This window comes from Protopterus annectens, chromosome 13.part0 (genome assembly GCF_019279795.1).
Source record: "Protopterus annectens isolate FY-2018-M chromosome 13.part0, PAN1.0, whole genome shotgun sequence".
Lineage (NCBI taxonomy): Eukaryota > Metazoa > Chordata > Ceratodontiformes > Protopteridae > Protopterus > Protopterus annectens.
This window is the reverse complement of record NC_056747.1, coordinates 667295305-667310298: the sequence shown is the minus strand read 5'-3', so window position 1 is coordinate 667310298 and position 14994 is coordinate 667295305. Positions and strand designations below refer to the sequence as shown.

Below are 14994 nucleotides of genomic sequence, written 5' to 3'. Positions count from 1 at the left end.
AGTTTGGTTTTGTCAAGGAAAGATCATGCCTACTAAACTTGATGGACTTTTTTGAGAATGTCATAAAGGCAATAGTTGAGGGGAAAATGGTGCATTCTGCCATCCTGGACCTGGCTAAAGCATTCAGTACAATACACTACTTGGGTATAGTTGATAAACTCACCAAACTGGGCAGAAACCCCAATATAACATGCTAGATTGCCCTGCTGGCTCACAGACAGGACTTAGGAGCTCAGGATTGGTGACAATATCTCCATTAAGAGGCCTGTGACCAGCATGGTACTTCAGAATTGTGTGCTGGGACTGCTTCTATTTAGCATCTACTTCTTAGAGGTAAAGGCTAATATCAAGGGCCTTTGACTGACCAAGTTTACTGATGAGTGCAAATCTTGAGCTATCACAGAATCCCCCCATGACACAAAGCCTCCTACATGAGGGTCTAACATAGACAAATGACTGGTGCTAAAGTCATGGACTAAGACTCCACACCAAAAAATGGATTATATTGGCTTTTTGGAAAACTTCCATCCAGGCTAGTTACTCCATCAATAGGACACCACTAAGATTTGATCCATTAGCCAGGGATCTAGGAATATATTTAAACAGCAATCTGGCATTTGACCAACATCTGGTCATGGTAGCAAGGCAATCATTCTATGTCATCCATCTTATAAGTAAGGGCATGGCATCCAGGTCTAAGTAAGTCATAGTGCCACTTTTGTGGCCTTATCAGAGCCAACATTGAGTATAATGCCCCCTTTGGCATGTACCTGTGAAAACATATGCAACAGTTGGAATGCCCACAAAGGTTCCTTATCTGCAGAATCCAGGGTATAAACACATTATCTTAAATGGATCACCTTAAAGCCCTATCGCTATACTCTGTCTCCTATGGGATACTGAGAGGCAATCTATGCCTGACATATAAGGGATCCTAGGATCCAGCTCTGATGGACCTTTTGCACATCTACAAAATGAACAGCATCAGAATCACCAGATACAAGGATTTAAATTTTGCTTGTGAAATAAATAAGACTCTGGTGAGACAGAGTTTCTCAGAGTTTGGTGAGCTGGTTTCTCTGAGGATCCCCATACTCTAGAACAGGCTCTCATCCATGTTAAGTAGAATCCATCCCTCATGCTATTTTAATGTAACCTTGACCAGTGGATGGGAAATCAGAAATTCCCCTGGCTCTGGCTCCTATGTCTCTGATAGACAGAGGCAGACATTAATGCCCAAACTAACATAACCCCCCCCAACATAACTTCTAGAAACTTCCTAATAAACATACCGCCTCCTAATAAACACCCATGATACATGGGGACACAATTGGGTTGTATTGCACTGCTAGGCTTATAACGGGGTTCCTATTAAATGATCGAAGATGCATTCTTTCGAATGCGTCTTGATCAAACTTGAAAGCCCGAAAAGGCAAAATAGCGAAACGGCATATAAAGGAATTCTTTCCCTGGGAAAAAAATTGCTTGGCCGCTTCCATTACTTTACAGTTTTTGTCACTGTAGTGCGATCTCAGAGTTGGTATATTTAAGTAGGGGGGTGTGGGGGGGTGATACCCCCCCCCACTTTATGTAATGTTTAAAATTTTTTTGTTTTGTGGAACAGCTATTTTTTTCCCTTGGGAAAAAAAAATCACTGTTCTAAGCATTCGAGATTGAAAGCTTTCACTTACATAGGTTCGCTAAATCATCGTTTGCTTTTTTAAGCGTTCGATGATTTAACATAGACCCTTATAACGGCCCTGGTGATCATTTGCCTATTATATAACTACTAACCTATTCGTCAGACACACACACATACATACATACACACACACACACACACACACACACACACTTGGGACCCAACAGAGATTAAATATATTGTTAAGAGATGAAATATATTGTTATTATTTACATAATAAATATTGAATAATCAGGTATTGTGTTTAGAGAAATAAACACAGACGTACTACAAAAATTTTAAATTAGAAAAGTTATCAAATCAGGAAAGATAATTCACATAAAAGTGCGTTATTATTAATTTGTAAATTTCCAGTCACCAAGATTCCTTTAACCATCCTATTATGTTTAGAGTATTACAGTATTGCTTTGTATTGTTTATAAAATGCTTAACTCTAAATATGTTTAAGAATTATCCAGCATGCTGTAATGCCACTTTTGTTGGTATCCATCCTTTTCAAGAGGGTATGCAACTAACAGCTGTGAATAAAAGGCTCATATAGATTATTTTTTTTTCCCTGTCAGGAAGACAGAATTCATACTTGCACCTATGTAAATGTGGGGGACATCACTTTACTTTGAAAAACAGAAGTGAAAGGGAAATTTTTTTATGGGAAATTAAATAGTGTTGCCATCTGTCCCTCTTTGCCCAAGACAGTCACACTTTTGGGCAGTTGTGTCCTGTGGAAAAAAATGAAAAATGGCAAATCATGTCCTGAGATTATAGGACAAAAATATTTCCAAATTTTCTTTAATAGTTGGGTAACACACTTACTTTGTATATGAAACACATTATTTTAAACAACATTATTAACTCAAATGCTATAACAAGTAGGTTTTATTTTGGCAAAAAAATGAAGTTATGTACTTTTTTGCACTGGCTCTGAGTAAAGTTTGTCTTGCTAAATCCCACTTGTCCACAAAAAAGTCTCTCTTTGGACAAATGGAAAGGTGGCAACCCTAAAATTAACCATACCTCTCAACTGTAAGATTTTCTCAGAATGTCCAGATCTTTGCCTCATATTTTTGGTTTGTCCCTCATAAAATTCGTAGTTTTCTGGCAAATCACTAGGATAATCTGAGTATTTAAGTCAATACATAATTACATACATTTGAGTTTTAGATTTCAAATCCTTCAGGAAATTTAGGTTAACACTAACCCTGTTACTCCAGAAACCTTCTAAGTTTATAAGAGCAATGTTTAAAATCTGTCCCTATTTTTAGGCCTTTGTCTCCCCATTTTGTTGGTGTTTGTCCAGATTGTTTGCACTAAGAGGTTGAGAGGTTTAATTATTAAACCGAAAGTTTTACACCGTGCTTCTGAAAGTATTTTTGTTTTGCACTCAGTATATTGGAATGGAGAGTATTTGGGCGGAAATCACTACTGTCAAAATAGGTTTATAAACAATGTCTGGACAAATCCTGTGCTGCAAGCCGTGTGCATCTCCCGCCCTACTGTCACTGGTTCGAGCAGCTTTCTGTTTAACGACAGTCCGACACAGTGCTGTGGACGTTAAAGTGGACTATGGAAAAGTGGAATATCTTTCAATGGAAGGGGAAGCCCCTGGGTGTAAAATCTCAGTGAATGTTAGGCTTGAAAAATATACGTCTGGACTTTGTTGTCAGAAAACACATTCCAAGAGACATCAAGTGTTACAGTTCTCGACAGAAACAATTATTTTCCTCTGATGCCACTGGTTTTTAAACTCACTGCCAGTATCACAGAGATCTATTCTGCGCACCAAAGTCGAAACACACAACGGGCGATGGAAGAAACTGATATCAGTCTGCGAAAGGACATAACTAATTTATCGGTGGACGACGTGTACCAAATCGCGCAGCTTATCGGTTCTGAGGTAGAACGACTTATTTACCGTCATGGCAAAGAGAGTGTAGAGAACTTGGTGCCCATGGTTGTGCGGGCACTTGAACTACTGGAGGGATTCGCCGCCCGCCGTAGGGTGACACTGGAAGAACAAGAGTTTATCCGTGCCTACCGGAGCTTACGAAGAAAAGAAGGAGCCAGGAGGGATGAAGAGAAGGAACGTTTAAGAGACGACAAGTCGGTCAGTAACGAGGTTTTCCGGCAGTGTGTTTGTAATAGAAGTAAACAGTACTACCAAGTTGAACTAATTTAAACCAAGTCTCGCTTGACAACCGAAAACATCACTAGCAATGATTGGGTTAACAGTTTGATGTATTATGTTGCAGAGAAAGCACTTCTAGCACATCATTTCTGTATTAATGTGCGCATGTAAGGGGGCGCTGTTTAACGTTTTAAGGTTGCTGCCTTTGCACGGCACTTAACAAAAATTTAGATGACACAATCTACCACCATTTTCATTTTATTGTTAAAAAGCTGAAAGGTGTTCAGACTTGCGTATTTGATTTTTTTTCAACGGTCTGCTGACAGTTCACGTTAATGAATAGTTAATATATTTGCATATTCATATTTTAGGTTTAGCCCCACCCCTCAACTGTTTACGGAAGGATGATCTTCCCTTAAGAAACACATTATTAACCATACTGTAAATTAAACTTATTGGTTAAACCTGAAAAACTGCTTAACATTTTTCCTATTTGTTCACTTTACGAGATAGTGTTCCACATTTTGGAGTTGGAAGGTTGACAGCTGTGAAATATCGTTTCTCAGATTATCGGAGGGCACAAATACACACACAGACACTACACATGAAATAATTAAGCTTTGGTTTGATGCATTAGTCTTCTGCTACTGATTTTTAGGCAGCTGCACACGTTACTTGACTGGTTTATAGGTTCATAGGTGTGTAGTAGGCTAATGGCCCTGGAGCCTTTACAGGCCTAGCCCATAGGATTACCCTGGCATCGTGCTACTCGACCTTAGTTCCCAGTGCCTCTGTTGAGTAGAGCCACTGGAATGATCCCCAGGGTGAATTTCTATCTCACATCCACTAATCATGATTTCTTTTGAAGAGGGCCAGTGAGGTTCTCTGTTTGACATGTATGGTGGGAAGTCTATTCCATAGCATGGCCAGTCTCTGGCTTATGAACCTGTCCCTCCAGCTTGTTCTCTTCATTGTGGTAATGAGGTTGAGGTCTCTGGAGCGTGTGGTGCGGAGGGATTGGGATTTCTTTAGATGTAGCATTTCTAACAGAGCTGGGTCAGACATGGCTTTGTAAGTCAAGCAGAGATTGCCTCTAAGTAGGCGATATAAGGCAGAATAGTTGGAGTTTTTTAAATCTGTCCATATAGGACAACTGTTTAAGGCCTAGGATCCTCTTTGTGAGGTACTTTTGTGGCCTCTCCAGTTGTTGCAGATGTCTAGTGAGGTACTTGCCAAATGGGGCATTGTTCTCAATGATTGGCCTACTGAGGGAAGAGTAGTAATATGCAGTTACCCTGATCCCGTATAATATTAAAATGAATGTTTAAACTGAAGTATACAACAAATTCATACTTGCTTGGTCCCCCCCTCCCCCGAAAGAGTTCCAGGCCCCTTGGGAGGCTAACTTCACCATTTGAGTTGAGAACCGTTGCATCAATCCATATGACTAACCAAGTTTGTAAAATACATTGGAAAGTGTTTACAAATTATAAGTGTTTTTATTGCTGTAAAAATGACTGAAATTTATTTCGACAGATTTAATGCATATTTACCCCTGATATCTTTCATTCAGTAAAAGGCAAATACATAGATGAGGTAGAGTAAATATAAATTGTAAAACAATGACAGCAGATGATGTTAAGATGTACTTTATGAAAAAGAGTATGCATTCACAGACCAGTACCTGCTTTTCATTTTGTTTCAATGGAATGTTGGTCCACGCAAAGAAAAATATATAGGTGCTGGGGGGATAGGTGGTGGTAGCTGTTCATGGGAAGTGGATGATTAAAATATAAATGTCTCCTCACATTTGATGGGCTGTAGGAGTTCCTGTGAAATGTTTGAAACACTGTACGTCCAGGTGACATAATCACCTGAAATGTTGATTTAGTTCTGAAGGAATGTGTGCGATAAGGTGGATTGTGGCACTTAAGTACTATTTTGAGCAGAGATGTAACTGATTAAAGATTATTCTTTACAGGATACTCAAGTGGAATCAGACAAGGTGTATATTGGTTAGGAGCGTAGCAAGATTTTCATTTTTTACTCATAGCCTCATATTTTTGCCCCACAGCTTACCTCACATTTAAGAAATGACACGATTCACAAAATGCTAATTCTTGTACAGTTATGAAATGCATGCATCACTTGCAGCAGATGCCCCCTATAACATTAAAAGTAAGTTGTTTCCGACTCCTTGGCCTTTTTTCCAAATAAGTTTGTGTGTGTGTGTGTGTGTGTGTGTGTGTGTGTGTTTCTATACAAATACATATACACACACACACACACACACACACACGCATATATAAGATAGTACTTTAAACAGATTTTTAGTGCCAGTTCAAGTCATGATATTTCTTGAGATGGTTAAGAAAAACATGAAGAGAAGGAACGTTTAAGAGACGACAAGTTGGTCAGTAACGGGGTTTTCTGGCTGTGTGTTTGTAATAGAAGTAAACAGTACTGCCAAGTTGAACTAATTTAAAACCAGGTCTCGCTTGACAACCGAAAACATCACTAGCAGTGATGGGGTTAACAGTTTGATGTATTGTATTGCAGAGAAAGCACTTCCAGCACATCATTTCTGTATTAATGTGCGCATGTAAGGGGGCGCTTTTTAATGTTTTAAGGTTGTTGCCTTTGCACGGCACTTAACAAAAATTTAGATAACACAATCTACCACCATTTTCATTTTATTGTTAAAAAAACTGAAAGGTGTTCAGACTTGCGTATTTGAATTTTTTCAACAGTCTGCCGACAGTTCACGTTAATGAATAGATACTATATTTGCATATTCATATTTTAGCTTTAGCCCCGCCCCACAACTGTTTACGGAAGGATGATCATCTCTTAAGAAACACTTTATTAACCATACTGTAAACTTATTGGTTAAACCTGAAAAACTGCTTCACATTTTTCCTATTTGTTCACTTTACGTGATAGTGTTCCACATTTTGGAGTTGGAAGGTTGACAGCTGTGAAATATTGTTTCTCAGATTATTGGAGTGTGAGGGCACAAATACAGGATCTATATTATATCATCGAACGCTTAAAAAAGCGAACTCTGATTGATCGACCTAATTTAAGCAAAAGCTTACAATCTCGAACTGTCAGATCAGCGATTTTTTTTCCCAGGGAAAAAAATCGCTGATCCAAAACACATACACACAACAGAAGCACACCAAACAAACAGAAATCCACACACATACACCTAAAATCTGATACCTAACCCTACACTAAACTATGCACACACCACTAACTACCCACTTACCTTAACCCAAACCCTAACCCTAAGGTCTGTCACTATCGCACACTCACATCACCCGCTCCCTAACCCTAACTCACTTAAATCCGCCCTAACTGTCCACTCAATCGCACACACACCTAACCCGAGCCCTAACCTTAACTCACCTAAATCACCCTAACACTCACATCCACACAATTGCACACTTACCCGAATCCGACCGGTAACTTTCCACCATAACACTGAAAATACCGAAGCAACAGAAACGGACAACCAAATTCTTTCCCTAGGAAAAAATTTGACTTTCTGCTGCTTCGATATTTTGCAGTTTCGCGAAAATAAGTTCGATCAATCAGCATTCACTTTTTTAAGCGTTCGAGGATATAATCTTCTTCTTCTTCTTTCAGCTTTTCCCTGTTAGGGGTCGCCACAGTGGATCATCATGTCCGCACATTGATTGGCAGTGGAGTTTTACGGTGTCGAGTTGCCAGCCCGGCGCCCAACCTTCCACAGAAGGCACACTCACATGCACACCTAGGGCCAATTTAGAGTGTCCAATCCACCTGCAGCATGTCTTTGGGATGTGGGAGGAAACCGGAGCACCCGGAGGAAACCCACGCAACCACAGGGAGAACATGCAGACTCCGCACAGAAGGCACCCCAGCCGAGAATCGAACCAGAGAACCTCTTGCTGTGAGGTGGCAGTGCTAACCACTGCACCACCGTGGCCACCCCGTTCGAGGATATAATATAGACCCCAAATACACACACAAACACTTGAAATAATTAAGCTTTGGTTTGATGCATTAGTCTTCTGCTACTGATTTTTTGGCAGCTGCACACATTACTGACTGGTTCATAGGTTCATAGGTGTGTACTAGGCTAATGGCCCTGGAGCCTTTACAAGCCTAGCCCATAGGATTACCCTGGCATCGTGCTACTCGACCTTAGTTCCCAGTGCCTCTGTTGAGTAGAGCCACTGGAATGATCCCCAGGGTGAATTTCTATTTCACATCCACTAATCATGATTTCTCTTGAAGAGGGCCAGTGAGGGGCTCTGTTTGACATGTATGGGAAGTCTGTTCCATAGCATGGCCAGTCTCTGGGTTATGAACCTGTCCCTCCAGCTTGTTCTCTTCATTGTGGTAATGAGGTTGAGGTCTCTGGAGCGTGTGGTGAGGAGGGATTGGGATTTCTTTAGATGTAGCATTTCTAACAGAGCTGGGTCAGACATGGCTTTGTAAGTCAAGCAGAGATCACCTCTAAGTAGGCGATATGAGACAGAATAGTTGGAGTTTTTTAAATTTGTCCATATAGGACAAATGTTTAAGGCATAGAATCCTCTTTGTGAGGTACTTTTGTGGCCTCTCCAGTTGTTGCAGGTGTTTAGTGAGGTACTTGCCAAAATGGGGCATTGTTCTCAATGATTGGCCTACTGAGGGAAGAGTAGTAATATGTAGTTACCCTGATCTCGTATAATGTTAAAATGAATGTTTAAACTGAAGTATACAACAAATTCATACTTGCTTGCCCCCCCCCCCCCGAAAGAGTTCCAGGCCCCTGGGGAGGCTAACTTCACCATTTGAGTTGAGAATTGTTGCATCAATACATATGACTAACCAAGTTTGTAAAATGCATTGGAAAGTGTTTACAAATTATAAGTGTTTTTATTGCTGTAAAAATGACTGAAATCTATTTCTACAGATTTAATGCATATTAAACCCCTGATATCTTTCATTCAGTAAAAGGCAAATACATAAGTAAGGTAGAGTAAATATAAATTGTAAAACAATGATAGCAGATGATGTTAAGATGTACTTTACGAAAAAGAGTATGCATTCACAGACCCAACACCTGCTTTTCATTTTGTTTCAATGGAATGTGGGTCCTTGCAAAGAAAAATATATAGGTCCTGGGGTAGGTGATGGTAGCTGTTCATGGGAAGTGGATGATTAAAATATAAATGTCTCCTCACATTTGATGGGCTGTAGGAGTTCCTGTGAAATGTTTGAAACACTGTACGTCCAGGTGATATAATCACCTGAAGTGTTGATTTAGTTCTGAAGGAATGTGTGCGATAAGGTGGATTGTGGCACTTAAAATACTATTTTGAGAAGAGATGTAACTGATTAAAGATTATTCTTTACAGGATACTCAAGTGGAATCAGACAAGGCATATATTGGTTAGGAGCGTAGCAAGATATCCATTTTTTACTCATAACTCATATTTTTGCCCCACAGCTTACCTCACATTTAAGAAATGACATGATTCTCAAAATGCTAATTCTTGTACAGTTATGAAATGCATGCATCACTTGCAGCAGATGCCCCCTATAACATTAAAAGTAAGTTCTTTCTGACTCCTAGGCCATTTCTCCAAATAAGTTTGTGTGTGTGTGTGTGTGTGTGTGTGTGTGTGTGTGTGTGTGTGTGTGTGTGCATACAAATACATACACACACACACACACACACACACACACACATATAAAATAGTACTTCAAACAGATTTTTAGTGCCAGTTCAAGTCATGATATTTCTTGAGATGGTTAAGAAAAACATAATACTCTGTAGTATGAAAAGTTTGCTTGGCTACTCCAATTGTCACATATTCCAGCTGGTAAAGATGCAGTTACTGTCATATTGGAACCTTTTAGCTGATTTATGGACTGTTATGTCACTACTGTACAATGCTATTAGTTCATTTGCGCTGTGCGGAAAGTGAGTTTTAGCAGAATGTGTGTTTTGTTTTAAACAGTTTCAGCCACAAAAACAGATAAATGAAATCAAGTGCAATATGATGTTAACTTGCCTTGTGAAGAGAGTCTTGCATATTCATCTGTTAGTGGAGAAAATGTCTCAAGGCAGTGTTCACGTGTACCTTTTGAGCAGTCCAAGCAAATAAGTATTCTACTAACTTCACCCTTAAAACCCTCATTCAAATGACACCCACAAATCCCTGAATCCCTTACTCTATTCCATCACCAAGTAGAATGTTCTTAAGGTATTGTTCAAAACCACAAACACTTCCTCACTGAGTCTGGACAACATACCTGCATGTTTATTAAACAGCCTCAAGCAATTTCTCACCAAACCTCTCCTTAAGCAGTTTAACCCCAGCCTAGTCACAGGCTGCGTTCCTAAACCTGGTAGCACTGCTGTGATAATGCCCCTCCCTAAGAGTGGGCCTACCATGGACCCTGGAAATTGTGGACCAATCAGCCTTACAAGTCTGATCCATAAAGTTATGGAATGTATCACAATTGATCCTGTTAATGTCAATAATCTTTTTAGGCTTGATCCCTAACAATTTGGCTTCATCAAAGGAAGATCATGCCTGTTAAACCTTTTTAATTTTTTTGAGAGGGTCAGGTGTAGACAGTGGCCTTGCTGTTCATATAGCTTAACTAGATCTGGCCAAAGCACTCAACACCATACCTCACTTTGGAATTGTAGAGAAAGCATCACACTCCCCCTTTTTAAGTATCTTTATTAAACATGACATTTTTTTAAAAACAGACATAGGTACATACACAATAACAGAAAAAAAACAAGCTATGCTATTATTTTCTTTGCTATTTTCATTCAGTATACATTTTAACAATTTTCATTCACTCCAACATTACATAAACTGCTCAATTCCTTTACTCCTCTTCCTGCACACTACTCTGCAAGTGTTGTTTCACAAGTTCCATGTATTTATATGTAATTTGCTTTTTCCCTTTTTTAAAGATCCCTCTACCAGTTATTTTACCCCCTTCACAATATTCAGTACTACTTTTACAGTTGGTTTAGATTTTGATTTCGTATTTCTAGTAATTTTTTTTCTTGCTGCCAACAGCATTAAACTTAGTAAGGCCTTACCATCTGGGCAATCCAGATCCGATATCTCAGCTCAAAAGAGGCATTTCCTTAGTTAAAACCATTTGCTCCCCCAGCATTTTAGACAGTGTATTCTGCAAGAAATTTTTAAAATTAGCTAACTTATTACATTACAAAAAAAAAAAAATCAGAATTACCTCTCTCTTTCCACAGCATTTGCTGTCTACCTGAGGAAGCATTCCCTGAGGTCTGCTTGGGGTACAAAAAAAATCATAAACCTTCTGGACTTTGTTGCATTCTTGGGGACCATACAGATGTTGTCCTTTTGCCCTTTTGTGTATTGCCTTTACATTATCTCTTCCCAGTCTTTTGTAACCTCCTCTGGTTTATTCTTATAGTTATCATGCAGTATGTTATATGTTTAGTTACCCATTTTTAATAGAGTAATATATTCTAGACTCAACTAAAACACTACCAGAGATGTTTTTTCATTTAACAATCCACTGTCCCTTTCTCTCTGCCTATACTCTATCTGTCCCTGGTAGGGAAGGTAGCCTGTAACCTGCCATCCAAACTTCTGCTTAGCCTTATAATTCTGTTACTTTTTTATATGTATTTGTTTGCTCCCAAAACCTTGGTTCCCTTACTAATTATCTCAAATAAATTGCTAACTTTCTATACCTCTTCTTGAAGTCTTTCATATTGGTAATATTCTGTATGTTTTTTTTTTAATTTTCCTTGAGGATGTACATCCAAAGTTCTATTTTTCTCTCCTTACTTCCCAAATCCCCCATCTTTCATTTCATTATCATCCCTTTCTACTTTGACTTATGACCTTCTGCATGTGTATGCCTACAACAAACCCACCAACAACATCCACAAAAATTCTGGTCTGGCATTAACAAGCTTTTTCAGCCTGGGCACTCTAAAGCTCCTGCCTCTTCAGGATTCAACCAAAATAACTCTAACCAGATTCCTGATGCTTTTAATAGCTACTTTACTGATGCCATTCTATCCCTAGCCAATACTTTACCATCCACAACCACACCCCCATTGAATACCACTAATACCTCAACACCAACCTTTCTTTTACAACCTGCACCTACATCCCTCATTTGCAAACTCCTTCAAAAACTCAAGCCATGTACCCCTTCCGCTGACAGTCTTCCAGCTGAATACCTGCAAATTGCAGCTAAATCCATTGCCTATCCCATATCCATCCTTATAAATAGAACAATTTTAGAAAGCAAAATCCCTTCATTATGGAAGGTTTCCCACATAATCCCTTTACATAAAGGCGGCCCATCTACAGAACTCTCCAACTTTCGGCCTATCGCCTTACTCTCTCCATTAGCTAAAATAATGGAAAAATGTATACACAGACAACTGCTTGACCACCTGCTCCAAAATAATCTTCTTGCCAACTGCCAACATGGTTTTAGGACTTACCATAGCACAACAACTGCCCTGCTATCCTTCTCTGATACCATAAACAAAAATCGAAACAACACTTTTTCCTCTGCATTATTTATTGACCTCTCAAAAGCCTTTGATATGATAAACCATCACATACTTATTGACATCCTAAAAGCTTAATCACTTCATCCTCAAGCATTACAATGGTTTAAATCCTACCTAGAAAACAGACAGCAAACACTACTTTGGGATAATAATCTTTCTTCACCCCTCCCTGTGAACATTGGAGTACCACAAGGCTCTATTTTAGGACCCCTTCTATTCTCTCTGTTTATTAATGATCTGCATATCAATATACCCCAAGCCACCTGCATACAATATGCTGATGACTCCACCTTAATTTGTTCAGCCAAGTCCATAACCTCTCTCCAGTCCCTAACCCAAACAGCATTTAACAGTGTTGAAAACTGGTTCTTGAAACACTGCCTTCTTCTCAACCCCAAGAAAACAAAACTATTGCTCTTTGCTCCTACTCATAAGTCACCTCAACTGCACTTCACAGTAACTTCTAACAATGGAACTAACATATCCCCTGACACTACTACCCGTCTACTGGGACTAACAATTGACAACTACCTTAGCTATGATGACCATATTAATTCCACTATTAAGTCTGTCAACAAAAACTAGTCACCCTTTACAGAATCAAATCCTTCCTTACCCCTGTAGCTAGAATCACTATTGCCCAGACCCACCTGATCTCCACCTTATTCTATGCTTCAGCTATTTACACTAATTTATCTAAAACCAGCCTCTCCAAACTTTCCACCAGTTATAATAACATAGCCAGATTTGCTAATGGCTCCCCATTTAGAACTCATCACTGTCATAAACTCAGACAACTGGGATGGTTAGAACTGGAGAACCAACTTCTTTTTCAACAACTTGTTATCACCCAAAAGATCCTTTACTACCCTAATAACACCCCAATCCTCACCAACCTCATTACTCCATACAAAAATCTTGCTACACTACGCTCAGCAAATAAACTCCTAGTCTCATCCATTAAATCCAACAACAAAGCTGGGGACTCACTTTTCACCAACGCCATAGGGAAAAGTTGGAACCATCTCCCTAGTGAACTTTCCAACCTTGCTTCCACTCTTCTTTATAAGAAGCATCTTAAAGAATAACTAACAACTCACTGGCTTTGTCCCTGTTCCAACCCTGACTGATATCTCTTTCTCCTTCTTGCTCTTTCTCTTCACTTTCTACTCCACGTTTCTGTATAGCCTACCTGTAAAAATACTTTCTTTTTTGAACTCAAAGGACTTCTATTATTGCACCAAAAAAAAAAATTTTACATGTCATTATTTTTCTTTGCTGTCTCTCACATTTTCGCTCTTTGTATTTGTTCTCAGTTTATATTTACTAAAGGACTCTGTATAAGTGGATCTGACCCATAAGAAAAAAAAATGTACCATAATTTCACTTTAACATTTCTTTTTACTGTATTTCTTTTGTAATTACTGTTGCTTGGAGCTTTTCTCCCCGGGCCTCTACTTAAAATGGACATGTATCCAGTTAGACTAGCCCGGTCAACAAATGTAAAATAAAATAAATAATAAAATAATAAATAAATGAGCATTACGTGCCAATCTCCAAAATATAGGGAAGTCAACTTATCCCACTTAACTATTGCCCTTTATTCCTTCCAGATAAATTTCATCAGCTTTTTATTAATTATGGCCACAACTTGTCCTCTGGTTGATAAAAATATGACTGACCTGTAAATATAAACTAAAGGGATTAGGAACATTTTCACTGCTTGTAGCTTACTATCCAGATCCACAATCAAGAGTTTCCAACTTATCAGTGTGTTTGTATTATATTTTGTTTAGTTTCTTCGCAAGTATCCTTAGCTGCTGTAATAGAATCCTTTTTGAGTCATACACCTAAATACTTCATTGTATCATGTCCCCATAAATATGGGTATTGCTGAGCCAATTCATATGTAGGTGTATTTATTTAAATGTAATTTGCTATAGCTTTTGTTTTTTTTTCTTCATTTATTTCTCTTCATATAATGTTATACTCTTTGCTTTTTATCTGTACCTGTAATGCCATTTACATTCCATGAATAAAATGGACAGAGTAGCCATTATAATAGAAAGCTGTTACTCCCACCTGTTATACACAGTGGTCATTTCCATCTTTTAGTTTACATGCAGATGTTACTGCTTGGCGGCTATTCTCTTATGTAGTCACTACTTCTCATCTCCTTCTGAACCTATGTCACATTTTCAAGACTTTATTCTTCAATGAAAACACTCAAAAAAAAAAAAGATTTTCAGAACCCGCACCCTCTTTTAACTTACAATAAGCACACAAAACTATGTACATTTTCAAAAAATGTTCATCCTCCAGATGGGAGAAATTGCTTCACAATTGACAGTTGTACCCACAGGCATTACGTAATCTACACTTAAGACTACCCATGTAAAGTGCATATTACAGTCTGTCTTCCAACTTACTGTAAATGCTATCTTCTAGAAGTGACAAAATAACTTGCATGCTTTCAGTAAGTATTTTCCTTTAGCTATAAAAAATTGCACTGCCTACCTTTAAATAAATACACTTTATTGGTATATTAAATGCATGAAAGTAAAAGGGTGGGGAGGCAACTAC

General features: G+C 38.7%; 1 protein-coding gene across 1 annotated transcript in view; it reads left to right on the top strand.

Annotated features, from left to right (window-relative positions):
- The first annotated feature begins 3158 nt into the window (after positions 1-3158).
- Positions 3159-14994, top strand: part of LOC122787573 (Rab interacting lysosomal protein) — a 1137527-nt gene continuing 1125691 nt past the window's right edge. Inside the window, exon 1 of the mRNA XM_044054356.1 lies at positions 3159-3806. Within this exon, the coding sequence (XP_043910291.1) occupies positions 3429-3806 (378 nt within the window). The 5' untranslated portion in view covers positions 3159-3428. The remainder of the gene's footprint in view (positions 3807-14994) is intronic.